The sequence below is a fragment of the Staurois parvus genome, unplaced genomic scaffold, assembly GCF_062004578.1.
Source record: "Staurois parvus isolate SC_StPar_1 unplaced genomic scaffold, SC_StPar_1.0 ptg001173l, whole genome shotgun sequence".
NCBI classification, from domain to species: Eukaryota; Metazoa; Chordata; class Amphibia; order Anura; family Ranidae; genus Staurois; species Staurois parvus.
The window spans coordinates 281,705-309,660 of record NW_028318969.1 but is presented as its reverse complement, the minus strand read 5'-3'; the positions used below and the strand labels follow the sequence as shown (position 1 = coordinate 309,660).

Genomic DNA, 27,956 nt, shown 5'->3' with positions numbered 1-27,956 from the left:
CAGTAGGACAGGAGGAGGGCAGCAGGACAGGAGGAGGGGCAGCAGGACAGGAGAGGAGCAGCATCACAGGAGGGGGGGCAGCAGGACAGAAGGGGTGCAGCAGGACAGGAGGGGTGCAAGCAGGACAGGAGAGGGGCTGGAGGACAGGAGAAGGGCTGGAGGACAGGAGAGGGGCTGGAGGACAGGAGGAGGGCAGTGTGAGATGTTGGGGCAGCATCACAGGAGGGGTGCAGCAGGACAGGAGGGGGGGCAGCAGGACAGGAGGGGATCAGCATCACAGGGGGGGGGGGCCAGCAGGACAGGAGAGGGGGCAGCAGGACAGAAGGGGTGCAGCAGGACAGAAGGGGTGCAGCAGGACAGGAGGGGATCAGCATCACAGGAGGGGGGGCAGCAGGACAGGAGGGGACCAGCATCACAGGAGGGGGGGCAGCAGGACAGGAGAGGGGGCAGCAGGACAGAAGGGGTGCAGCAGGACAGAAGGGGTGCAGCAGGACAGGAGGGGGGCAGCAGGACAGGAGGGGGGGCAGCAGGACAGGAGGGCAGTGTGAGATGCTGGGGCAGCAGGACAGGAGGGGTGCACTAGGACAGGAGGGGTGCAGCAGGACAGGAGGAGGGGCAGCATCACAGGAGGAGGGCAGCAGGACAGGAGGAGGGGCAGCAGGACAGGAGGGGAGCAGCATCACAGGAGGGGTGCAGCAGGACAGGAGGAGGGGCAGCATCACAGGAGGAGGGCAGCAGGACAGGAGGAGGGGCAGCAGGACAGGAGGGGAGCAGCATCACAGGAGGGGAGCAGCATCACAGGAGGGGGTGCAGCAGGACAGGAGGAGGGGCAGCAGGACAGGAGGAGGGGCAGCAGGACAGGCGGAGGGCAGTAGGACAGGAGGAGGGGTGCAGCAAGACAGGAGGGGTGCAGCAGGACAGGAGGGGTGCAGCAGGACAGGAGGGGTGCAGTAGGACAGGGGGGGGGGGGGCAGCAGGACAGGAGGGGAGCAGTAGGACAGGAGGAGGGCAGCAGGACAGGAGGGGTGCAGTGTGAGATGTTGGGGCAGCAGGACAGGATGGCGGGCAGCAGGACAGGAGGAGGGGCAGCAGGACAGGAGGGGTGCAGTAGGACAGGAGGAGGGCAGCAGGACAGGAGGGGTGCAGCAGGACAGGAGGGGTGCAGTAGGACAGGAGGGGTGCAGCAGGACAGGAGGGGTGCAGTGTGAGATGTTGGGGCAGCAGGACAGGAGGGGGGGCAGTATTACTCTGATCACACACCTTGGGGATAGCCAATACTCTCAGATCTCACCTATCCTGCAGCGGCTCCTCCGGATGGTGCTAGGGGGACTTTGTCCCGGGCAGGAAGGTGAAGGTCTCCTGTGGCAGCTGCAGCAAAGAGCGGGGGGGGGGGCTCCTTCACCTTGACCTTTCTCCTCTTCCTTCTCCTCCATGAGGCCTTCCACTGGCAGCCCATAGCCTGACCCACCCCGCACGCCATGACTCCTGACTGGTGCCTGACTGACAGCCCCGACTGCTCCTTGCACACACCTGAGATCCCTCCACCACTCTGTCCTCCTCTGCACCTTGGCAGGTCCGCTCTGAGAGTGGGATGTGCAGACCACCCCACCGGCCTACCGCCCCACCGGCCTACTGAACCCCCCCACTCTCTTACAGAGGCCTAGCAAATAGCAGGCAAACTAAACCCTCCATGATGTCTGAATCACCAGCAAGTGTCGGGGAATTTGGATTTTACCCCCCAGCCCAGCGCCCTAAGGAGACCTAAGGCCTAACCTGCATTATGCTGACACTGGCCCTGCAGAAACTTTCCTTATGGTCCCCAGCATGGAGGCCTTAGTTGTCACTGAAACAGGAAGCAAGGGCAAAGCTTCCAATGGGGACACTTATTCCAGGAGCAACTGACTAAGACAGGGGTCTGCAACCTTTAAGACATAAAGAGCCACTTGGACCCGTTTCCGAGAGGGAAAAAAAGACTGGGAGCCGCAAAACCATTGCAACATTTAAAACAAATCCGACACTGCATATATTGCAAAAAACGCTCTGGTCATGAAGGGGGTTTAAGGGCCCAGTAAGCAAAGGGTTAATCAGGGCCACAGTGTATCGTCATAATCACAATCATACCCTTAGGTCAGTGGTGGGCAACCTTTTTTTTCGACTGAGCCAAATCTCGCCAAAACCACGATTGAAATTTATTTTGAGAGAAACATTTTTAAAACTGAAAATACATCCCCCATATAGTAATTCATCCCCCATATAGTAATTCATCCCCCATATAGTAATTCATCCCCCATAGTAATTCATCCCCCATATAGTAATTCATCCCCCCTATAGTAATTCATCCCCCCTATAGTAATTCATCCCCCATATAGTAATTCATACCCCATTTAGTAATTCATCCCCCATATAGTAATTCATCCCCCATAGTAATTCATCCCCCATATAGTAATTCATCCCCCATAGTAATTCATCCCCCATATAGTAATTCATCCCCCATAGTAATTCATCCCCCCTATAGTAATTCATCCCCCCTATAGTAATTCATCCCCCATATAGTAATTCATCCCCCATATAGTAATTCATCCCCCATAGTAATTCATCCCCCATATAGTAATTCATCCCCCATATAGTAATTCATCCCCCCTATAGTAATTCATCCCCCATATAGTAATTCATCCCCCATATAGTAATTAATCCCCCATATAGTAATTCATCCCCCCTATAGTAATTCATCCCCCATATAGTAATTCATCCCCCATATAGTAATTCATCCCCCCTATAGTAATTCATCCCCCATATAGTAATTCATCCCCCATAGTAATTCATTCCCCATATTGTGTGAATTCACTTACCTTTGCTCCGCGCGTTCCTCTCGCTGGGTTCCCGCGCCGTTCTGGTCTTCAGGGCGGACTGTGAGAGGAGAGGAGTTCGTCACGCTGCCCCGCCTACATCCGGGCTGCCCCGCCTACATCCTGACAGCCAATGTTTGCCAGCGGGCGCCCGGCACACAGAAGAGCTGCATTAAAAGAGCCGCGGCTTGCCGACCCTATTGCCTGTCACCTGGTGGGCAGTGTGCTCCGGAGCCGCAGGAAAGGTGAAAAAGAGCCGCATGCGGCTCCGGAGCCGCGGGTTGCCGACACCCGGACTAAGAGGATCCTCCTCAATGTACAGGAGATATTCCCAGCAGAAGAAATCACAAAACTGAATTTATCCATTTCCTGTATCATCCAATACTTTAATTCTGACCTCCCTTCCTCCCCTTCAGTCGTGCACAGGTGTACCGGCTCCTCCCCTTCAGTCTTGTACAGGTGTACCGGCTCCTCCCCTTCAGTCTTGTACAGGTGTACCGGCTCCTCCCCTTCAGTCTTGCACAGGTGTACCGGCTCCTCCCCTTCAGTCTTGTACAGGTGTACCGGCTCCTCCCCTTCAGTCTTGCACAGATGTACCGGCTCCTCCCCTTCAGTCTTGCACAGGTGTACCGGCTCCTCCCCTTCAGTCGTGCACAGGTGTACCGGCTCCTCCCCTTCAGTCTTGTACAGGTGTACCGGCTCCTCCCTTTCAGTCTTGCACAGGTGTACCGGCTCCTCCACTTCAGTCTTGCACAGGTGTACCGGCTCCTCCCCTTCAGTCTTGTACAGGTGTACCGGCTCCTCCCCTTCAGTCTTGCTCAGGTGTACCGGCTCCTCCCCTTCAGTCTTGCGCAGGTGTACCGGCTCCTCCCCTTCAGTCTTGCACAGGTGTATCGGCTCCTCCCCTTCAGTCTTGCACAGGTGTACCGGCTCCTCCCCTTCAGTCTTGCACAGGTGTACCGGCTCCTCCCCTCCAGTCTTGCACAGGTGTAGCGGCTCCTCCCCTCCAGTCTTGCACAGGTGTACCGACTCCTCCCCTCCAGTCTTGCACAGGTGTACCGGCTCCTCCCCTCCAGTCTTGCACAGGTGTACCGGCTCCTCCCCTCCAGTCTTGCACAGGTGTACCGGTCCCTCCCCTCCAGTCTTGCACAGGTGCACTGGCTCCTCCCCTTCAGTCTTGCACAGGTGTACTGGTCTCTCCCCTTCAGTCTTGCACAGGTGTACCGGCTCCTCCCCTCCAGTCTTGCACAGGTGTACCGGCTCCTCCCCTCCAGTCTTGCACAGGTGTACCGGCTCCTCCCCTCCAGTCTTGCACAGGTGTACCGGCTCCTCCCCTCCAGTCTTTCACAGGTGTACCGGTCCCTCCCCTCCAGTCTTGCACAGGTGCACTGGCTCCTCCCCTTCAGTCTTGCACAGGTGTACTGGTCTCTCCCCTTCAGTCTTGCACAGGTGTACTGGCTCCTCCCCTCCAGTCTTGCACAGGTGTACTGACTCCTCCCCTTCAGTCTTGCACAGGTGTACTGGCCTCTCCCCTTTAGTCTTGCTCAAGTGTACTGACTCCTCCCCTTCAGTCTGGAACAGGTGTACCGGCTCCACCCCTCCAGTCTTGCTCAAGTGTTCTGACTCCTCCCCTTCAGTCTTGCACAGGTGTACCGGCTCCACCCCTCCAGTCTTGCTCAAGTGTTCTGACTCCTCCCCTTCAGTCTTGCACAGGTGTACCAGCTCCACCCCTCCAGTCTTGCTCAAGTGTTCTGACTCCTCCCCTTCAGTCTTGCACAGGTGTACCAGCTCCACCCCTCCAGTCTTGCTCAAGTGTACTGACTCCTCCCCTTCAGTCTGGAACAGGTGTACCAGCTCCACCCCTCCAGTCTTGCTCAAGTGTTCTGACTCCTCCCCTTCAGTCTTGCACAGGTGTACCGGCTCCTCCCCTTCAGTCTTGCACAGGTGTAGCGGGTCCTCCCCTTCAGTCTTGCACAGGTGTACTGACTCCTCCCCTTTAGTCTTGCTCAGGTGTACTGACTCCTCCCCTTTAGTCTTGCACAGGTGTACCGGCTCCTCCCCTCCAAACAGAGCTCTGCCTCATTTCCTGGCTGGAGGACGTCCAGCATCATCAGTTCTTTCCTTCCTAGCCTAACTGTCCCTGACCCCACCCCTATCCTTCCTTGGATTGCAGTCCTTGCAATCCTGGAGGCTCAGCATCCCATGTGGGCGTTGCCTATGCAAACACAGCCTACCTAGGAACGCCCACTCCTCCAGACTGACACCCGCCCATCAGGGCATTTTGATATTTGCATAACTCCTCCTACCGCTTGGATCGAGAGGAGTACTGAGGCGGGCACTGTGGTGTTTTTAGGAAGCTACAATGTACAGCCCCCTGCTGGCCCCTTCTGACACCCACGATCTGGCTGCATTGCATAGAGAAGCACAGAGACCCAGTGATGACATAAAATAACGTAAGTATTGAAAACAGAATTTTTTTTTTTGTAATGATTATTGATTAGCGTGTTAATGAGGGGAGGATGGAGGAAATCCTGCGTTGTTTTCCAGCATACAACCATTTGCGGTCCTCATTTCCGTTTGGTGACACCAGCTGACTTTTCACAATACAGTGACACCTCTATGACCGCCATTCTGGATGACAACGTATTTGGCGGCCATTTTCAAGACGCTTGCCGGTATTTATTGCTCGTTTGTCTGTCACTTAGGTGAGAAGCTGACAGAAGAAGAAGTGGACAGGCTGATGTCCGGCCAGGAGGACGCCAACGGCTTGATCAACTACGAAGGTATCTAGAGCGTCCCCAGGGTCGGTGTCACCCGGCGCAGTAACACTCGGTGACACCCCCTCCGACAATCCCCGCAGAATGGATCCGATCCATCCTGTGGGGATCATCGGCTTGCTTTACAACTTATCTTTTCGTTGAGCGGGTCCGGTGTCACCCTGTGAGGTCGGTGTCACCCGGTGCGGTTGGTGTCACCCGTTGCGGGCCGCACCCCCCGCACCTGCGCCTACGTAATGGTAGACAATGGTAGCATTGGCACAGCTATGGTCACTCAGTTGGAGGGAATGAGCAGCACGCCTCGTAAGGTTGGGCACCAAAAGCAGGCCATAGACGGGTCGGAAACCGGCCATTTAAAAAAAAAAAACGAAAAATCGGTCGTTCAATAGGCTGACGTTACCACCAACGGTAAAAAAAATTGGCCGATTTTCTTCCCATCTACGGCCGGCATTTTTACTTCTGTCCCTGCAGAGAGCTCCGCTATTATATTTTACATGAAAAAGTCTTGCGGTTGCAACAATGTATCCATTTGTATCCATTTGTATTCATTTCGGATACAGATGGTTTTATTCGGATACAAATGGATACATTGTTGCAACCGCAAGACTTTTTCATGTAAAATATTATAGCGGACTGGAATTCTTCTTCTTCTTCTTCTCCTCCTCCTTCCTCTTCTTCTTCTTCTTCCTCTTCCTCTTCTTCTTCTTTTTCTTTTTTTATGTATTTTTTATTGGTAAAACGATTGGCCGATTTGCCCATCATTGCCGGGAAGATTTTTTGTACAACTGTACTGATAAAAATGTGCCAAAATCCCAAAAAACGGCCAACCAATTAAGCCATTAATGGTGCGAAAATCGGCTGATTTTTGACCCGTCTATGGCCTGCAAAAGTCTCCCTTCCCTGGCAGAAATGGTGAAACTTCATCAGACGATGAAAATCTGACCGATCGTACCTAGAAAAAATGGTCTTTTATTAACCACTTCAAGTCCGGACACTTTCACCCCCCCCCCCCCCAAACCCCCCCCCCCCACCCCCCTCCTGTCCAGGCCAATTTTCAGCCTTCAGCGCTATGAATTTTTTAGCTTTTTTTTTTTGAGACTTTATTTTGGTGGGATTTTAATTTTTTTTCGCTATATAAATGAAAAATGTTTAAAAAAGTGTTTTTCTTATAAAATTTTGCAAATAAATAATCTTTCTTCATAAATATTGGCCAAAATTTATTCAGTTATCTTTTTAGTAAAAAAAAAACCCAAATTAGTTTATAACCAAAATGATAATTTTTTACATTTTTATATAATATTATTTATGTTTTTTTTGGGTTTTTTTTTGCATACCGTCACCCTAGCAGTACTGGCCAATCGTATCTAAAAAAACCTGTCTTTTATTAACCACTTCAAGTCCGGACACTTACACCCCCCCCCCCCCCCCCCTCCTGTCCAGGCCAATTTTCAGCCTTCAGCGCTATGAATTTTTTAGCATTTTTTTTTTAGACTTTATTTTGGTGGGATTTTAATTTTTTTTCGCTATATAAATGAAAAATGTTGAAAAAAAAGTGTTTTTCTTATAAAATTTTGCAAATAAATAATCTTTCTTCATAAATATCGGCCAAAATGTATTCAGTTATCTTTTTAGTAAAAAAAAAAAAACAAATTAGTTTATAACCAAAATGATAATTTTTTACATTTTTATATAATATTATTTATGTTTTTTTGGGGTTTTTTTTTACATACCGTCACCCTAGCAGTACTGGCCAATCGTACCTAAAAAAACATGTCTTTTATTAACCACTTCAAGTCCGGACACTTACACCCCCCCCCCCCCTCCCCCCCTCCTGTCCAGGCCAATTTTCAGGCTTCAGCGCTATGAATTTTTTAGCATTTTTTTTTTAGACTTTATTTTGGTGGGATTTTAATTTTTTTTCGCTATATAAATGAAAAATGTTGAAAAAAAAAGTGTTTTTCTTATAAAATTTTGCAAATAAATAATCTTTTTTCATAAATATTGGCCAAAATGTATTCAGTTATCTTTTTAGTAAAAAAAAAAAAACCCAAATTAGTTTAAAACCAAAATTATAATTTTTTTACATTTTTATTTTTTTATAATATTATTTATTTTTTTTTTGTTTTTTTTTACATACCGTCACCCTAGCAGTACTGGCCAATCGTATCTAAAAAAACATGTATTTTATTAACCACTTCAAGTCCGGACACTTCCACCCCCCCCCCCCCCCCTCCTGTCCAGGCCAATTTTCAGGCTTCAGCGCTATGAATTTTTTAGCATTTTTTTTTTGAGACTTTATTTTGGTGGGATTTTAATTTTTTTTCGCTATATAAATGAAAAATGTTTAAAAAAGTGTTTTTCTTATAAAATTTTGCAAATAAATAATCTTTCTTCATAAATATTGGCCAAAATTTATTCAGTTATCTTTTTAGTAAAAAAAAAAACCCAAATTAGTTTAAAACCAAAATTATAATTTTTTTACATTTTTATTTTTTTATAATATTATTTTTTTTTTTTCGTTTTTTTTTACATACCGTCACCCTAGCAGTACTGGCCAATCGTACCTAAAAAAACATGTCTGTTATTAACTACCTCAAGTCCGGACACTTCCACCTCCCCCCCCCCCCCCCCCCCGTCCAGGCCAATTTTCAACCTTCAGCGCTATGAAGTTTTTAGCATTTTATTTGAGACTTTATTTTGGTGGGATTTTAATTTTTTTTGCTATAATTAAAAAATATTGAAGAAAAAAGTGTTTTCTTATAAAATTTTGCAAATAAATCCACCCCCTTCCTGTCCAGGCTACTTTTCAGCTTTCAGCGCTATGAATTTTTTAGCAATTTTTTTGAGACGGATAAAACTTTATTTTGGTTGTGTTTTTTTTTTTTTGCTATATAAATGAAAAATGTTGAAAAAAAAAGTGTTTTTCTTATAAAATTTTGCAAATAAATATTTTTTTTTTATAATATTATTTATGATTTTTTTGTTTTTTTTACATAGCGTCACCCTAGCAGTACTGGCCAATCGTATCTAAAAAAACATGTCTTTTATTAACCACTTCAAGTCCGGACACTTACACCCCCCCCCCCCCCCCCTCCTGTCCAGGCCAATTTTCAGCCTTCAGCGCTATGAATTTTTTAGCATTTTTTTTTGAGACTTTATTTTGGTGGAATTTTAATTTTTTTTCGCTATATAAATGAAAAATGTTTAAAAAAGTGTTTTTCTTATAAAATTTTGCAAATAAATAATCTTTCTTCATAAATATTGGCCAAAATGTATTCAGTTATCTTTTAAGTAAAAAAAAAAACCCAAATTAGTTTATAACCAAAATGATAATTTTTTACATTTTTATATAATATTATTTATGTTTTTTTTGGGGTTTTTTTTGCATACCGTCACCCTAGCAGTACTGGCCAATCGTACCTAAAAAGACCTGTCTTTTATTAACCACTTCAAGTCCGGACACTTACACCCCCCCCCCCCCCCCCCCTCCTGTCCTGGCCAATTTTCAGGCTTCAGCGCTATGAATTTTTTAGCATTTTTTTTTGAGACTTTATTTTGGTGGGATTTTAATTTTTTTTCGCTATATAAATGAAAAATGTTTAAAAAAGTGTTTTTCTTATAAAATTTTGCAAATAAATAATCTTTCTTCATAAATATTGGCCAAAATTTATTCAGTTATCTTTTTAGTAAAAAAAAAAACCTAAATTAGTTTAAAACCAAAATTATAATTTTTTTACATTTTTATTTTTTTATAATATTATTTATTTTTTTTCGTTTTTTTTTACATACCGTCACCCTAGCAGTACTGGCCAATCGTATCTAAAAAAACATGTCTTTTATTAACCACTTCAAGTCCGGACACTTCCACCCCCCCCCCCCCCCCCCCCCCGTCCAGGCCAATTTTCAGGCTTCAGCGCTATGAATTTTTTAGCATTTTTTTTGAGACTTTATTTTGGTGGGATTTTTATTTTTTTTCGCTATATAAATGAAAAATGTTGGAAGAAAAAAGTGTTTTTCTTATAAAATTTTGCAAATAAATACACCCCCTTCCTGTCCAGGACAATTTTCAGCTTTCAGCGCTATGAATTTTTTAGCAATTTTTTTGAGACGGATAAAACTTTATTTTGGTTGTGTTTTTTTTTTTTTGCTATATAAATGAAAAATGTTGAAAAAAAAAGTGTTTTTCTTATAAAATTTTACAAATAAATAATCTTTCTTCATAAATATTGGCCAAAATTTATTCAGTTATCTTTTTAGTAAAAAAATAAACCCAAATTTGTTTAAAACCAAAATTATAATTTTTTTACATTTTTATTTTTTTATAATATTATTTATTTTTTTTTTGTTTTTTTTTACATACCGTCACCCTAGCAGTACTGGCCAATCGTACCTAAAAAAACATGTCTTTTATTAACCACTTCAAGTCCAGACACTTTCATTCCCCCCACCCCCCCCTCCTGTCCAGGCCAATTTTCAGCCTTCAGCGCTATGAATTTTTTAGCATTTTTTTTTGAGACTTTATTTTGGTGGGATTTTAATTTTTTTTCGCTATATAAATGAAAAATGTTGAAAAAAAAGTGTTTTTCTTATAAAATTTTGCAAATAAATAATCTTTCTTCATAAATATTGGCCAAAATGTATTCAGTTATCTTTTTAGTAAAAAAAAAAAACCCAAATTAGTTTAAAACCAAAATTATAATTTTTTTACATTTTTATTTTTTTATAATATTATTTATTTTTTTTCGTTTTTTTTTACATACCGTCACCCTAGCAGTACTGGCCAATCGTACCTAAAAAAACATGTCTGTTATTAACTACCTCAAGTCCGGACACTTCCACCCCCCCCCCCCCCCCTCCTCCTGTCCAGGCCAATTTTCAACCTTCAGCGCTATGAAGTTTTTAGCATTTTATTTGAGACTTTATTTTGGTGGGATTTTAATTTTTTTTTGCTATAATTAAAAAATATTGAAGAAAAAAGTGTTTTCTTATAAAATTTTGCAAATAAATCCACCCCCTTCCTGTCCAGGCTACTTTTCAGCTTTCAGCGCTATGAATTTTTTAGCAATTTTTTTGAGACGGATAAAACTTTATTTTGGTTGTGTTTTTTTTTTTTTGCTATATAAATGAAAAATGTTGAAAAAAAAGTGTTTTTCTTATAAAATTTTGCAAATAAATAATCTTTTTTCATAAATATTGGCCAAAATGTATTCAGTTATCTTTTTAGTAAAAAAAACAAAACAAATTAGTTTATAACCAAAATTATAATTTTTTACATTTTTATTTTTTTATAATATTATTTATGATTTTTTTGTTTTTTTTACATAGCGTCACCCTAGCAGTACTGGCCAATCGTATCTAAAAAAACATGTATTTTATTAACCACTTCAAGTCCGGACACTTCCACCCCCCCCCCCCCCCCCCCCTCCTGTCCAGGCCAATTTTCAGGCTTCAGCGCTATGAATTTTTTAGCATTTTTTTTTGAGACTTTATTTTGGTGGGATTTTAATTTTTTTTCGCTATATAAATGAAAAATGTTGAAAAAAAAGGGTTTTTCTTTTAAAATTTTGCAAATAAATAATCTTTCTTCATAAATATTGGCCAAAATGTATTCAGTTATCTTTTTAGTAAAAAAAAAAACCCAAATTAGTTTATAACCAAAATTATAATTTTTTACATTTTTATATAATATTATTTATGTTTTTTTTGGGTTTTTTTTGCATACCGTCACCCTAGCAGTACTGGCCAATCGTATCTAAAAAAACCTGTCTTTTATTAACCACTTCAAGTCCGGACACTTACACCCCCCCCCCCCCCCCCCCTCCTGTCCAGGCCAATTTTCAGCCTTCAGCGCTATGAATTTTTTAGCATTTTTTTTGAGACTTTATTTTGGTGGGATTTTTATTTTTTTTCGCTATATAAATGAAAAATGTTGGAAGAAAAAAGTGTTTTTCTTATAAAATTTTGCAAATAAATACACCCCCTTCCTGTCCAGGACAATTTTCAGCTTTCAGCGCTATGAATTTTTTAGCAATTTTTTTGAGACGGATAAAACTTTATTTTGGTTGTGTTTTTTTTTTTTTGCTATATAAATGAAAAATGTTGAAAAAAAAGTGTTTTTCTTATAAAGTTTTGCAAATAAATAATCTTTCTTCATAAATATTGGCCAAAATTTATTCAGTTATCTTTTTAGTAAAAAAAAAACCCCAAATTAGTTTAAAACCAAAATTATAATTTTTTTACATTTTTATTTTTTTATAATATTATTTATTTTTTTTTTGTTTTTTTTTACATACCGTCACCCTAGCAGTACTGGCCAATCGTATCTAAAAAAACATGTCTTTTATTAACCACTTCAAGTCCGGACACTTTCACCCTCCCCCCCCTCCTGTCCAGGCCAATTTTCAGGCTTCAGCGCTATGAATTTATTAGCATTTTTTTTTTAGACTTTATTTTGGTGGGATTTTAATTTTTTTTCGCTATATAAATGAAAAATGTTGGAAGAAAAAGGTGTTTTTCTTATAAAATTTTGCAAATAAATCCACCCCCCTCCTGTCCAGGCCACTTTTCAGCTTTCAGCGCTATGAATTGTTCAGCATTTTTTTTAAGACGGATAAAACTTTATTTTGGTGGGATTTTTTTTTTTTTGCTATATAAATGAAAAATGTTGGAAGAAAAAAGTGTTTTTCTTATAAAATTTTACAAATAAATAATCTTTCTTCATAAATATCGGCCAAAATGTATTCAGTTATCTTTTTAGTAAAAAAAAAAAAACAAATTAGTTTATAACCAAAATTATAATTTTTTACATTTTTATTTTTTTATAATATTATTTATGATTTTTTTGTTTTTTTTTTACATACCGTCACCCTAGCAGTACTGGCCAATCGTATCTAAAAAGACATGTCTTTTATTAACCACTTCAAGTCCGGACACTTACACCCCCCCCCCCCCCCCCCCCTCCTGTCCAGGCCAATTTTCAGCCTTCAGCGCTATGAATTTTTTAGCATTTTTTTTTGAGACTTTATTTTGGTGGGATTTTAATTTTTTTTCGCTATATAAATGAAAAATGTTGAAAAAAAAGTGTTTTTCTTATAAAATTTTGCAAATAAATAATCTTTCTTCATAAATATTGGCCAAAATGTATTCAGTTATCTTTTTAGTAAAAAAAAAAAACCCAAATTAGTTTAAAACCAAAATTATAATTTTTTTACATTTTTATTTTTTTATAATATTATTTATTTTTTTTCGTTTTTTTTTACATACCGTCACCCTAGCAGTACTGGCCAATCGTACCTAAAAAAACATGTCTGTTATTAACTACCTCAAGTCCGGACACTTCCACCCCCCCCCCCCCTCCTCCTGTCCAGGCCAATTTTCAACCTTCAGCGCTATGAAGTTTTTAGCATTTTATTTGAGACTTTATTTTGGTGGGATTTTAATTTTTTTTTGCTATAATTAAAAAATATTGAAGAAAAAAGTGTTTTCTTATAAAATTTTGCAAATAAATCCACCCCCCTCCTGTCCAGGCTACTTTTCAGCTTTCAGCGCTATGAATTTTTTAGCAATTTTTTTGAGACGGATAAAACTTTATTTTGGTTGTGTTTTTTTTTTTTGCTATATAAATGAAAAATGTTGAAAAAAAAAGTGTTTTTCTTATAAAATTTTGCAAATAAATAATCTTTTTTCATAAATATTGGCCAAAATGTATTCAGTTATCTTTTTAGTAAAAAAAACAAAACAAATTAGTTTATAACCAAAATTATAATTTTTTACATTTTTATTTTTTTATAATATTATTTATGATTTTTTTGTTTTTTTTACATAGCGTCACCCTAGCAGTACTGGCCAATCGTATCTAAAAAAACATGTATTTTATTAACCACTTCAAGTCCGGACACTTCCACCCCCCCCCCCCCCCCCCCCCCCCTCCGGTCCAGGCCAATTTTCAGCCTTCAGCGCTATGAATTTTTTAGCATTTTTTTTTTAGACTTTATTTTGGTGGGATTTTAATTTTTTTTCGCTATATAAATGAAAAATGTTTAAAAAAGTGTTTTTCTTATAAAATTTTGCAAATAAATAATCTTTCTTCATAAATATTGGCCAAAATTTATTCAGTTATCTTTTTAGTAAAAAAAAAAACCTAAATTAGTTTAAAACCAAAATTATAATTTTTTTACATTTTTATTTTTTTATAATATTATTTTTTTTTTTTTCGTTTTTTTTTACATACCGTCACCCTAGCAGTACTGGCCAATCGTACCTAAAAAAACATGTCTGTTATTAACTACCTCAAGTCTGGACACTTCCACCCCCCCCCCCCCCCCCCCCTGTCCAGGCCAATTTTCAACCTTCAGCGCTATGAAGTTTTTAGCATTTTATTTGAGACTTTATTTTGGTGGGATTTTAATTTTTTTTGCTATAATTAAAAAATATTGAAGAAAAAAGTGTTTTCTTATAAAATTTTGCAAATAAATCCACCCCCCTCCTGTCCAGGCTACTTTTCAGCTTTCAGCGCTATGAATTTTTTAGCAATTTTTTTGAGACGGATAAAACTTTATTTTGGTTGTGTTTTTTTTTTTTGCTATATAAATGAAAAATGTTGAAAAAAAAAGTGTTTTTCTTATAAAATTTTACAAATAAATAATCTTTCTTCATAAATATCGGCCAAAATGTATTCAGTTATCTTTTTAGTAAAAAAACAAAAACAAATTTGTTTATAACCAAAATTATAATTTTTTACATTTTTATTTTTTTATAATATTATTTATGATTTTTTTGTTTTTTTTTACATACCGTCACCCTAGCAGTACTGGCCAATCGTATCTAAAAAGACATGTCTTTTATTAACCACTTCAAGTCCGGACACTTACACCCCCCCCCCCACCCCCCCTCCTGTCCAGGCCAATTTTCAGCCTTCAGCGCTATGAATTTTTTAGCATTTTTTTTTGAGACTTTATTTTGGTGGGATTTTAATTTTTTTTCGCTATATAAATGAAAAATGTTGAAAAAAAAGTGTTTTTCTTATAAAATTTTGCAAATAAATAATCTTTTTTCATAAATATTGGCCAAAATGTATTCAGTTATCTTTTTAGTAAAAAAAAAAAACCCAAATTAGTTTAAAACCAAAATTATAATTTTTTTACATTTTTATTTTTTTATAATATTATTTATTTTTTTTTTGTTTTTTTTTACATACCGTCACCCTAGCAGTACTGGCCAATCGTACCTAAAAAAACATGTCTTTTATTAACTACCTCAAGTCCGGACACTTTCACCCCCCCCCCCAAACCCCCCCCCCCCCCCCTGTCCAGGCCAATTTTCAACCTTCAGCGCTATGAAGTTTTTAGCATTTTATTTGAGACTTTATTTTGGTGGGATTTTAATTTTTTTTTGCTATAATTAAAAAGTATTGAAGAAAAAAGTGTTTTCTTATAAAATTTTGCAAATAAATCCACCCCCCTCCTGTCCAGGCTACTTTTCAGCTTTCAGCGCTATGAATTTTTTAGCAATTTTTTTGAGACGGATAAAACTTTATTTTGGTTGTGTTTTTTTTTTTTTGCTATATAAATGAAAAATGTTGAAAAAAAAAGTGTTTTTCTTATAAAATTTTGCAAATAAATAATCTTTTTTCATAAATATTGGCCAAAATGTATTCAGTTATCTTTTTAGTAAAAAAAACAAAACAAATTAGTTTATAACCAAAATTATAATTTTTTACATTTTTATTTTTTTATAATATTATTTATGATTTTTTTGTTTTTTTTACATAGCGTCACCCTAGCAGTACTGGCCAATCGTATCTAAAAAAACATGTCTTTTATTAACCACTTCAAGTCCGGACACTTACACCCCCCCCCCCCCCCTCCTGTCCAGGCCAATTTTCAGCCTTCAGCGCTATGAATTTTTTAGCATTTTTTTTTGAGACTTTATTTTGGTGGAATTTTAATTTTTTTTCGCTATATAAATGAAAAATGTTTAAAAAAGTGTTTTTCTTATAAAATTTTGCAAATAAATAATCTTTCTTCATAAATATTGGCCAAAATGTATTCAGTTATCTTTTAAGTAAAAAAAAAAACCCAAATTAGTTTATAACCAAAATGATAATTTTTTAAATTTTTATATAATATTATTTATGTTTTTTTTGGGGTTTTTTTTGCATACCGTCACCCTAGCAGTACTGGCCAATCGTACCTAAAAAGACCTGTCTTTTATTAACCACTTCAAGTCCGGACACTTACACCCCCCCACCCCCCCCCCCCCCCCTCCTGTCCTGGCCAATTTTCAGGCTTCAGCGCTATGAATTTTTTAGCATTTTTTTTTGAGACTTTATTTTGGTGGGATTTTAATTTTTTTTCGCTATATAAATGAAAAATGTTGGAAAAAAAAGTGTTTTTCTTATAAAATTTTGCAAATAAATAATCTTTTTTCATAAATATTGGCCAAAATGTATTCAGTTATCTTTTTAGTAAAAAAAAAAAACCCAAATTAGTTTAAAACCAAAATTATAATTTTTTTACATTTTTATTTTTTTATAATATTATTTTTTTTTTTTTCGTTTTTTTTTACATACCGTCACCCTAGCAGTACTGCCTAATCGTACCTAAAAAAACATGTCTTTTATTAACTACCTCAAGTCCGGACACTTTCACCCCCCCCCCCAAACCCCCCCCCCCCCCCCTTCCTGTCCAGGCCAATTTTCAGGCTTCAGCGCTATGAATTTATTAGCATTTTTTTTTTAGACTTTATTTTGGTGGGATTTTAATTTTTTTTCGCTATATAAATGAAAAATGTTGGAAGAAAAAGGTGTTTTTCTTATAAAATTTTGCAAATAAATCCACCCCCCTCCTGTCCAGGCCACTTTTCAGCTTTCAGCGCTATGAATTGTTCAGCATTTTTTTTAAGACGGATAAAACTTTATTTTGGTGGGATTTTTTTTTTTTTGCTATATAAATGAAAAATGTTGAAAAAAAAGTGTTTTTCTTATAAAATTTTGCAAATAAATAATCTTTCTTCATAAATATTGGCCAAAATGTATTCAGTTATCTTTTTAGTAAAAAATAAATAAATAAATAACCCAAATTAGTTTATAACCAAAATTCTAATTGTTACATTTTTATTTTTTATTATTATTTATTTATTTTTTACATCCTGTCACCCTAGCAGTACAGTCACCATGGTGACAAAGTACTACTTGTGGGGGGTGATGAAGATTTTTTTTTTTATTTTTCACTGATTGCTTTTACACCCATAAAGGCTGTAAGAGGAATCATTTCTCCTTCTCTCTGGCTGCATTCCTGCAGCCATTGAGAACTACTGTGAGAGCTGTGATTGCTCACAGTTTGTCACATGGTACAAGGCTGTTGTGAATGGCCCTGTACCATGTGATCTCTGTGATCATTCACAGATTTCACACATAGTAAGCAATGATGTCAGAAGTGACATCTTGCTTACTACTGTGCATGTGATCACTGATTGGCCAATCAGTGATCACATGATCGAGACCTCGCACAGAGCTCCTGTACAATGATCGGTGTCAGCTTTACCTGGTGATCTCTGAGTGGCGGCCGGGACCCGGGTGATTGACATCCCTAGCCACCAACAGCGGCGTGGGTAGGGCGGCGCATGCGTACGCTCCCTCTACCTGGAAATGCAAACAGGTATATATACCTGATTTTGTGCAGCCCTGCCGCCCTGTAGCAGTACTTCTGTTGGGAAAGATGGAAAAGGATATAAAAAGATGTCCAAAGCCTTGAATAAGCCAGTCAGTATTGTTCAATCATTTATTATAGAGTGAAAAATTCGGGGATTTCTTGATACCGAGCCAAGGTCAGGTAGACCAAGAATGATTAATAGGTGATTGCACAGCACTGACCGGCAGATTCAAGGCTTTGGACATTTTTTTATATCCTTTTCCATCTTTAGAAAGTTCCATCACCTTCTTACGCAGGTCTTTTGACAGTTCTTTTCTGCTCCCCATGGCTCAGTATCTAGCCTGCTCAGTGCATCCGCATGAGAGCTAACAAACTCACTGACTATTTATACACTGACACTGATTGCCATGTAAAAAGCCACAGATGTGGGGAATGAACTTTTAATGGTCATTGTACCCTGTGTGTGTCCCCTTGTGTGTCTGTACCAAGGCCGAACATTCCAGGGGGCGGAGACTTCTGAACTGGGGGCGGAGACTTCTGATCTGGGGGTGGGGAATTCTGATCCGGGCCATTTGGGGGATTTCTGTTATCATTATGATTTAAAAAGGAGCCAAACAATCTGTGATAATAAATGGATGGATGACCAAATATATGCATTGATGGATGAATATATATGGATGGATGGATGAATGGATGGATGGATGGATGGATAAATGAATGGATTAATGGATGGGTATGGATATGATGGACTGGATAGATGGATGGATGATTTGATGGATTAATGGATGGATATGCATATGATGGATTGGATATATGGATGGATGGTTGGATGGATGAATGAATGGATATGGATATGCTAGACTGGATTTATGGATGGATGAATTAATGGATTAATGGATGGGTATGGATATGGTGGAGTGGATATATGAATGGATGGATGGATGGATGAATGAATGGATATGGATATGCTAGACTGGATTTATGGATGGATGAATTAATGGATTAATGGATGGGTATGGATATGGTGGAGTGGATATATGAATGGATGGATGGATGGATGAATGAATGGATATGGATATGCTAGACTGGATTTATGGATGGATGAATTAATGGATTAATGGATGGGTATGGATATGGTGGAGTGGATATATGAATGGATGAATGAATGGATATGGATATGATGGACTGGATATATGGATGGATGATTGGATGGATGGATGAATGAATGGATTAATGGATGGGTATGGATATAATGGACTGGATATATGGATGGATGGTTGGATGAATGAATGAATGAATATGGATATGATGGACTAGATATATGGATGTATGGTTGGATAGATGGATGGATGGATGGATGGATGGATGAATGAATGGATATGGATATGATGGACTGGATATATGGATGGTTGGATGGATGAATGAATGGATATGGATATTATGGACGGGATATATGGATGGTTGGATGGATAAATGAATGAATGAATGAATGGATGAATGAATGGATATGATGGACAGGAAATATGGATGGATGAATGGATATGGATATGATGGATGGGATATTTGGATGGATGAATGGATATGGACATGATGGACGGGATATATGAATGGATGGATGGTTGGATGAATGGATATGATGGACGGGATATATGGATGGATGGTTGGATGGATGGATGAATGGATATGGATATGATGGACAGGATATATGGATGGATGGTCGAATGAATGGATATGATGGACGGGATGGATGGTTGGATGGATGAATGAATGGATATGATGGACGGGATATATGGATGGATGGTTGGATGGATGGATGGATGAATGGATATGATGGACAGGATATATGGATGGATGGTTGGATGGATGAATGAATGGATATGGATATGATGGATGGGATATATGGATGGATGGTTGGATGGATGGATGAATGGATATGGATATGATGGACAGGATATATGGATGGATGGATGAATGAATGGATATGATGGACGGGATGGATGGTTGGATGGATGAATGAATGGATATGATGGACGGGATATATGGATGGATGGTTGGATGGATGAATGAATGGATATGATGGACGGGATGGATGGTTGGATGGATGAATGAATGGATATGATGGACGGGATATATGGATGGATGGATGAATGAATGGATATGATGGACGGGATATATGGATGGATGGTTGGATGGATGAATGAATGGATATGATGGACGGGATATATGGATGGACGGCAGCGACTTTGTATCTTTCAGTGGAAGGATTGCCTCAATGTTTTCTTTTCACGTTTCTTATCCAAAAATAGTTACATTTTGGACAAAGTTTCCCACGAAAAGGTTATTTAAACAATCTGACAGAATCTGATACTTCACTGCAATGTTATTGTCCATCTAGGAGGAGGCAGTCATAAATCCTTCATCCAGGGGGAGCCCACTCTGTAGACGTCACGGATTTCAATCATTCTGTTTTTTCTATTCAGTCTCATAATATTGAGTGCCCCCCCTCCCCCATTACCCAACCCCCCCCTCCCCCATTACCCAACCCCCACTCCAACACAGTCCATAGAGAAGCCCTACCTCTCCCATGTCAGGGATGGAATTGCTACTTGTTTTTATAGACGGCTTGCAGTTGAACAATATTCCTCCTATTTTCCTTGGCCGCCAGTTTCTGTTTTTTTTTTTTACCAGAATACAAAGTTCAGGTTCCGCGTTTCCCTTTTGTTCGAGTCGTTGGACATTTTTCTGTTCCAAGCCTGAGAACGTCATTAATGGAAGGGAAACATTCTCATGGCCGAGGAAAAAAAAAAACCTCGCAGGGGCTGAAAACACGTTACGACATCTGAAAGAAGTTGGCCGTTTTTGGGGGAGATATTCGCTCGCTAAGTTGGCAGGAAGGTCAGCCGTGAGATTCCTGTCATCGGCCGTGTTCGCTCTAATGCTTGTTGACATCGAAGCCAAGGAGATATGGAAGCCAAGGGCCCAGCTGAGAACTTCTGGAGGAAAAATATTAGTCATCTGTGGACAGCGTTTTGGGGAGAAAGACAAAAATGTGATGTTTTGGTAACAGATCCGACTAATATTGATCTTAGAACGTGAAGCCGTGTAGTCACATGACTTTCCTCCGGGACAAGGCCAAGATGGCAGACTTGATCCCAAGAGATGGTGGAGGAGATCTGAGGGCGCTTAGTCCGCACTCACATGGGGTTCGTGGTTAGGAAGAGAGAAGTGGAAGCCATTGTGGTTCAGCAATTATATCCTCCTGGAGGGAAGTCATGTGACTTCACGGCTTCATGTTTCCGGTAACAGGCTAGCCAGGAGAAGAAGGCCGAGGTAACGGGAAGTCTACTCCTTGGAGGACAGTCTTGGCTCCAGAACTAACAATGGTTCTCTTCTTCTCTTTCAGCCTTTGTGAAGCACATCCTGGACGGCTAAAAAAGGTGAGATGAATAATGTTGGCTGGAATTGTGATCACCCGGCAACATTCATTTTCTTTTCACCATTTCCAGCAACTCTCTGTCACTTCATTTGCTGCAATCCATGGCAACCACATTTCATGGCGTCAATTGACCGAAATCAGGAAAAATTAAGATAATTCCCAGCTGGTTACTACAGATTCATGTACATTGGACACTACATTCTCCATTGTTAAAGAGAAGTCATTCTTTGCAATCCCCTCCCCAAAGACCTCTCTTGTCCCCTCCCCAAAGCCGTCTTTTCTCCCCTCCCCTACCCTCCCCAAGGCCCTCTTATCTCCCCTCCCTTCCCCTCCCCAAAGCCCTCTCTTCTCCCCTCTCCTCCCCAAAGCCCCCCTTCTCCCCTCCTCAAAGCCATCTCTTCTCCCCTCCCCTCCCCAAGGCCCTCTCTTCTCCCCTCCTCAAAGCCCTCTCTTCTCCACTCCCCAAAGCCCTCTCTTCTCCACTCCCCAAAGCCCTCTCTTCTCCACTCCCCAAAACCCTCTCTTCTCTCCTCCCCTCCCCTCCCCAAAGCCCTCTCTTCTCCACTCCCCAAAGCCCTCTCTTCTCCCCTCTCCTCCCCAAAGCCCTCTCTTCTCCCCTCTCTTCTCCCCAAGGCCCTCTCTTCTCCCCTCCTCAAAGCCCTCTCTTCTCCCCTCCCCAAAGCCCTCTCTTCTCCACTCCCCAAAGCCCTCTCTTCTCCCCTCCCCAAAGCCCTCTCTTCTCCACTCCCCAAAGCCCTCTCTTCTCCCCTCCCTTCCCCTCCCCAAAGCCCTCTCTTCTCCCCTCCCCAAAACCTTCTCCTCTCCCCTCCCCAAAGCCCTCTCTTCTCCCCTCACCTCCCCAAGGCCCTTTCTGCTCCCCTCCCTTCCCCTCCCCAAGGCACTCCCTTCCCCTCCCCAAGGCCCTCTCTGCTCCCCTCCCTTCCCCTTCCCAAGGCCCTCTCTGCTCCCCTCCCTTCCCCTCCACAAGGCCCTCTCTTCTCCCCTCCCCAAGGACCTCTCTGCTCCCCTCCCTTCCCCTTCCCAAGTCCCTCTCTTCTCCCCTCCCCTCCTCTCCCCTCCCCAAGGCCCTCTCTTGTCCCCTCCCTTTCCCTCCCCTAGGCCCTCTCTTCTCCCCTCCCCTAAATCCTCTTTTCCCCTCCCTTCCCCTCCCCTAAATCCTCTCTTCTCCTCTCCCCTAAGCCCTCCTCTCCTCTTAGTACCCTCTACTCTGGTCTCCCATTCTCTGTCCTCTTTTTTCCCCTTCATGACCTTTCCCTCTCCTCTCTTTCTCCTTTGTTTTTCCTCCACTCCTTCTTCTTTCTTAATCTTCTTCTCTCCATATCATCTTCCATCTTTTTTCCCCTCTTTTCCATGACCTCCCTGTACCTCCTCTTATTTTCCCCTTTCCTCGCTGCCCTCCTCTCTTTCCCTCTTCTCTCCTGCCTTCACTCTATTCCCACTCTCCTCTCTTCTCTAAAGCCTTTCCTCTCCTTTTCTACTTCCCCTGTCCGCTTAAGCTCCTCTCTCCTTCCTTCCGTCATCATCATCTCTTCACCTCCCCTCTTCTTTTTTCTCTTCTCCATCTCCTCTTCTCCATTATCCTCTCCTCTATTCTCCTCCTCTCTTTTGCATCCCATCTTGTCTCCTCTCCTATGCCTCCTTTTCATTTCAAATCCCATCTCCCCTCCTGTCTACTATCCCTACTCCCCTCTTCTTTCCTTCCATTAATCCCTACCTCCCTGCACTTTCCTCCTCTCTCCTCTACTGCCCTCTCCTTACCTCCTCTCCTCTACTCTCCTCTACTCTCCACTTATCCCTTCAACTCTCTACTCCTCCTTTCCTCCCCCTTCTCTCCTGCCTCCCACCCGCCTCAACCACTCCTCCACTCAACTGTCCTGCTTTCTCCTCTCATCCCTTCAACTCTCTTCTCCTGCTCCTCGTCTCCCCTGCCTTCTCCTCCCCTCCTGTTCTCTGATGTCATCCCTTCACCTTCACTCTCCTCTCCTGCACTCACCCCTTATCCCTTCAACTCTTTTCTCCTACTCCTCTAATCCCCTCTTCTCCCCTGCCTTCTCCTCTCCTCCTCCACTCTACTCTCCTGTCTGGCACTCACCCCTCATCCCTTCGACTCTCCTCTCCTCATTCCCTCCCACCTTCTCCCCTGCCTTCTCCTCCCCTCTCATCCTCTCCTTCACTCTGCTCTCCTGCTCTCTCCTCTCATCCCTTCACCTCCCCACTCTTCCCCTTCTCTCCTCTCTTCTGCTGCCGTCTCCTCTCATCCCTTTAAATTTCTTCTCTTCTCCCATGCCTTCTCCTCCTTTCAACCTCTCCTCTCCTCCACTCTCCTCTCATCACTTCACTCTGTCCTCCCCTCCTCCTCTGCCCTCTCTTCTCTTGCCCTCCCCTCTTTTTCTCCCCTCTCCTTTCCTCATTTATCCTCACCCTCTCCTTTTTTCCTTTGCCTTGATGAGGATTTCAAAGATTGGGCAGAAGACTGTCAGTAGGTGTCTAAAAATATATTTTTTTCCAGTTTAAAAAGGAACTTGGTTACAGAATTCTGTTTTTTTCCCTTTTTTCCTCAGGATAATAAAAATAGTTACATAAGTATCGGTAACAGAAACATTTTAACCACAGAAAGCTCATTTATAAAGCTTTATACGTCGTTTACAGCATCAAAAGGAGCAATTAGAGTGAGCGTTGGTGACGACATGTGAGGGATATTTCAAACTCAATATTATCGTGAAATTGTGACATTTCTGAATACGTCTCTTAGCATCCAATCAAATACTCCGGCGTCTTTCTCCAAATCACGCTTCCGATTCATACAATTGGCTGAAAGACATTGTCAATAATGACAAACAATAGGTTAGTGGAGGTAAAAGGAGGGATTTCGGTAGAAAATCTCAATTTCACTCATTGAGCTACTTAGCAAAATTTGTTTGTATTTATATATATATACGTTTTTATTTTTAGCCTTTATTTATTTATTTATTGGGGGGTCTTCCTGTCCCAAAGCCAAAACAGGAAGTGAGAGGAAATCCTAGTGTCCCATTAAAAGATTTTCCTTCTATTCCTTTTCTGGGGAGAACCTAAAATTTGGGGACAGGACAAATAAGGATAGTGGATCCATCCATCCATCCATCTATTATCTATCTATTATCTATCTATTATCTATCTATTATCTATCTATCTATCTATCTATTATCTATTATCTATCTATCTATTATCTATCTATCTATCTATCTATCTATCTATCTATCTATCTATCTATTATCTATTATCTATCTATCTATTATCTATCTATCTATCTATCTATCTATCTATCTATCTATCTATTATCTATCTATCTATCTATCTATCTATCTATTATCTATCTATTATCTATCTATCTATCTATCTATTATCTATTATCTATCTATTATCTATCTATCTATTATCTATCTATCTATCTATCTATCTATCTATCTATCTATCTATCTATCTATTATCTATCTATTATCTATCTATCTATTATCTATCTATCTATCTATCTATCTATCTATCTATTATCTATCTATCTATCTATCTATCTATCTATCTATCTATCTATTATCTATCTATCTATCTATCCATCTATCTATTATCTATCTATTATCTATCTATTATCTATCTATCTATCTATTATCTATCTATCTATCTATCTATCTATCTATCTATCTATTATCTATCTATCTATCTATTATCTATCTATTATCTATTATCTATCTATCTATTATCTATTATCTATCTATCTATCTATTTATCTATTATCTATCTATCTATCTATCTATCTATCTATCTATCTATCTATCTATCTATCTATTATCTATCTATCTATTATCTATCTATCTATCTATCTATCTATCTATCTATCTATCTATTATCTATCTATCTATCTATTATCTATCTATCTATCTATCTATCTATCTATCTATCTATCTATCTATCTATTATCTATCTATTATCTATCTATTATCTATCTATCTATCTATCTATCTATCTATCTATCTATCTATCTATCTATTATCTATCTATTATCTATCTATCTATCTATCTATCTATCTATTATCTATCTATCTATCTATCTATCTATCTATCTATCTATCTATCTATCTATTATCTATCTATCTATCTATTATCTATCTATCTATCTATCTATTATCTATCTATCTATTATCTATCTATCTATCTATCTATTATCTATCTATCTATCTATTATCTATCTATCTATCTATCTATCTATCTATCTATCTATCTATCTATTATCTATCTATTATCTATCTATCTATTATCTATCTATCTATCTATCTATCTATCTATCTATCTATCTATCTATTATCTATCTATCTATTATCTATCTATCTATCTATTATCTATCTATTATCTATTATCTATCTATCTATCTATCTATCTATCTATTATCTATCTATCTATCTATCTATCTATCTATCTATCTATCTATCTATCTATCTATTATCTATCTATTATCTATCTATCTATTATCTATCTATCTATCTATCTATCTATCTATCTATCTATTATCTATCTATCTATTATCTATCTATCTATCTATTATCTATCTATTATCTATCTATTATCTATCTATCTATTATCTATCTATCTATCTATCTATCTATCTATCTATCTATCTATCTATTATCTATCTATCTATCTATCTATCTATCTATTATCTATCTATTATCTATCTATTATCTATCTATCTATCTATCTATTATCTATCTATCTATTATCTATCTATCTATCTATCTATCTATCTATCTATCTATCTATCTATTATCTATCTATCTATCTATCTATCTATCTATCTATCTATCTATTATCTATCTATCTATCTATCTATCTATCTATCTATCTATCTATCTATTATCTATCTATCTATCTATCTATTATCTATCTATCTATTATCTATCTATCTATCTATCTATCTATCTATCTATCTATCTATCTATTATCTATCTATCTATTATCTATCTATCTATCTATCTATCTATCTATCTATCTATTTATCTATTATCTATCTATCTATCTATCTATCTATCTATCTATCTATCTATCTATTATCTATCTATTATCTATCTATTATCTATCTATCTATCTATTATCTATCTATCTATCTATCTATCTATCTATCTATCTATCTATCTATCTATCTATTATCTATCTATCTATTATCTATCTATTATCTATCTATCTATCTATTATCTATCTATCTATCTATCTATCTATCTATCTATCTATCTATTATCTATCTATCTATCTATCTATCTATCTATCTATCTATCTATTATCTATCTATCTATCTATCTATCTATCTATCTATCTATCTATTATCTATCTATCTATCTATCTATCTATCTATCTATCTATCTATCTATCTATTATCTATCTATTATCTATCTATCTATTATCTATCTATCTATCTATCTATCTATCTATTATCTATCTATCTATCTATCTATCTATCTATCTATTATCTATCTATCTATCTATCTATTATCTATCTATCTATCTATCTATCTATCTATCTATCTATTATCTATCTATCTATCTATCTATCTATCTATCTATCTATATATCTATCTATGGTGTCCTTTTCTCAAGCAGTGTAAATGACCGCTGCTCAGTTCTCCTGTGAATGCCTTTTTATGAAGCGGTGTAGATCAGTTCACGGAATGAAGGGAGAACGATCTACAAACGCTGGAAAACAGCTGCTTTTACTATAATCTAGTGAGATTACAGGAAGAGATCAGTCAAACACCGTTTACTAAGCAGAGGTAAATTATCGCTGCTTAGTTTGCGGTTCCTCCAATTCTCCATCTTGGGCTGGAGAATCTGGAGGAAGAACACAGATCGCCAGTGAAGAGCTGACATCGCTCCTTCATATACTGGCCATCTGTGTGCTGAGATGATCAGCGGAGAACATGTTCTCCGCTGATCATCTCTGTTTCCTAAACCACAAATGATCGGAGATCAGCAATGATCCTCAGGATCGCCGCTGATTTCTGTTTCATAAAAGGACAACTATCTATATATCTATCTAATCACTTATATCTTTTTTAGGTTCTCCTGCAATACTTCATCAGATAATCATCAGTTGACAGCCATCATCTCCTCTAAACTGGATCTTCCAATCAAGAGCCTCTGAAATGTAATGACCACTTCCCATCGTAAAGTCTACATTTCCGGACTCAAGGTTTCACCCTACTCAAGCAGAAGGACTACGTGATGTCCATATATTTTTGTTATAAATAACAATATATACATTTGTACAAAGTTTAATTCAATAAAGTTCTTCTGATTGTCTTTGATGTAACAGGTAGAGTCTTTATTGTCTATGAGTCTGCCTTGTCTATGAGTCTTTATTGTCTAGGAGTCTTCATTGGCTAGCAGTCTTTCTTGTCTAGGAGTCTTCTATGTCTAGGAGTCTTCCTTGTTTAAGAGTCTTCCTTGTCTATCAGTCTTCCTCACATAGGAGTCTTCATTGTCTAGAAGTCTACCTTGCCTATGAGTCTTCCTCATCTAGTCTTCATTGTCTAGGTATCTTCCTTGTTTAAGAGTCTTCCTTGTTTATAAGTCTTTCTCATCTAGGAGTCTTCATTGTCTAGGAGTCTACCTCGTCTATGAGTCTTCCTTGTTTGAGTCTTTCTTTTCTATGAGTCTTCCTCATCTAGGAATCTACATTGTCTATGAGTCTTTCTTGTCTATGAGTCTTCCTTGTTTGAGTCTTCCCTTTCTATGAGTCTTCCTCATCTAGGAGTCTACCTTGTCTAGGAGTCTACCTTGTCTAGGAGTCTTCCTCATCTAGGAGTCTTCCTCATCTAGGAGTCTACCTTGTCTATGAGTCTTCCTTGTCTATGAGTCTTCTTTTTCTAGGAGTCTTCATCGTCTAGGAGTGTTCAATGTCTAGAAGTGTTCATTGTCTAGGAGTCTTCCTTGTCTAAGAGTCATCCTTATCTAGGAGTCTTCCTTATATAAAAGTCTTCATCGTCTAGGAGTCTTCATTGTCTGCGAGTCTTATTCATCAGCTTTTAAGTTGTAATCATATTTTTCATACTGCAAACATCATTGTCTAGGAGTCTACCTTGTCTATGAGTCTTCCTTGTTTGAGTCTTCCTTTTCTGTGAGGCTTCCTCATCTGGGAGTCTACCTTATCTATGAGTCTACCTTATCTATGAGTCTTCCTTGTCTACGAGTCTTTGTTTTCTAG

General features: G+C 39.4%; 1 protein-coding gene across 1 annotated transcript in view; it reads left to right on the top strand.

The window, feature by feature from the left end:
* Positions 1 to 27,052, top strand: part of LOC149438977 (myosin light chain 3-like) — a 61,613-nt gene extending 34,561 nt beyond the window's left edge. The window contains exons 5-7 of the mRNA XM_089659615.1: positions 5,552 to 5,629; positions 20,678 to 20,711; positions 26,810 to 27,052. Coding sequence (XP_089515741.1) covers positions 5,552 to 5,629; positions 20,678 to 20,706 — 107 coding nt within the window. The 3' untranslated portion in view covers positions 20,707 to 20,711; positions 26,810 to 27,052. The remainder of the gene's footprint in view (positions 1 to 5,551; positions 5,630 to 20,677; positions 20,712 to 26,809) is intronic.
* Positions 27,053 to 27,956: the final 904 nt, after the last annotated feature.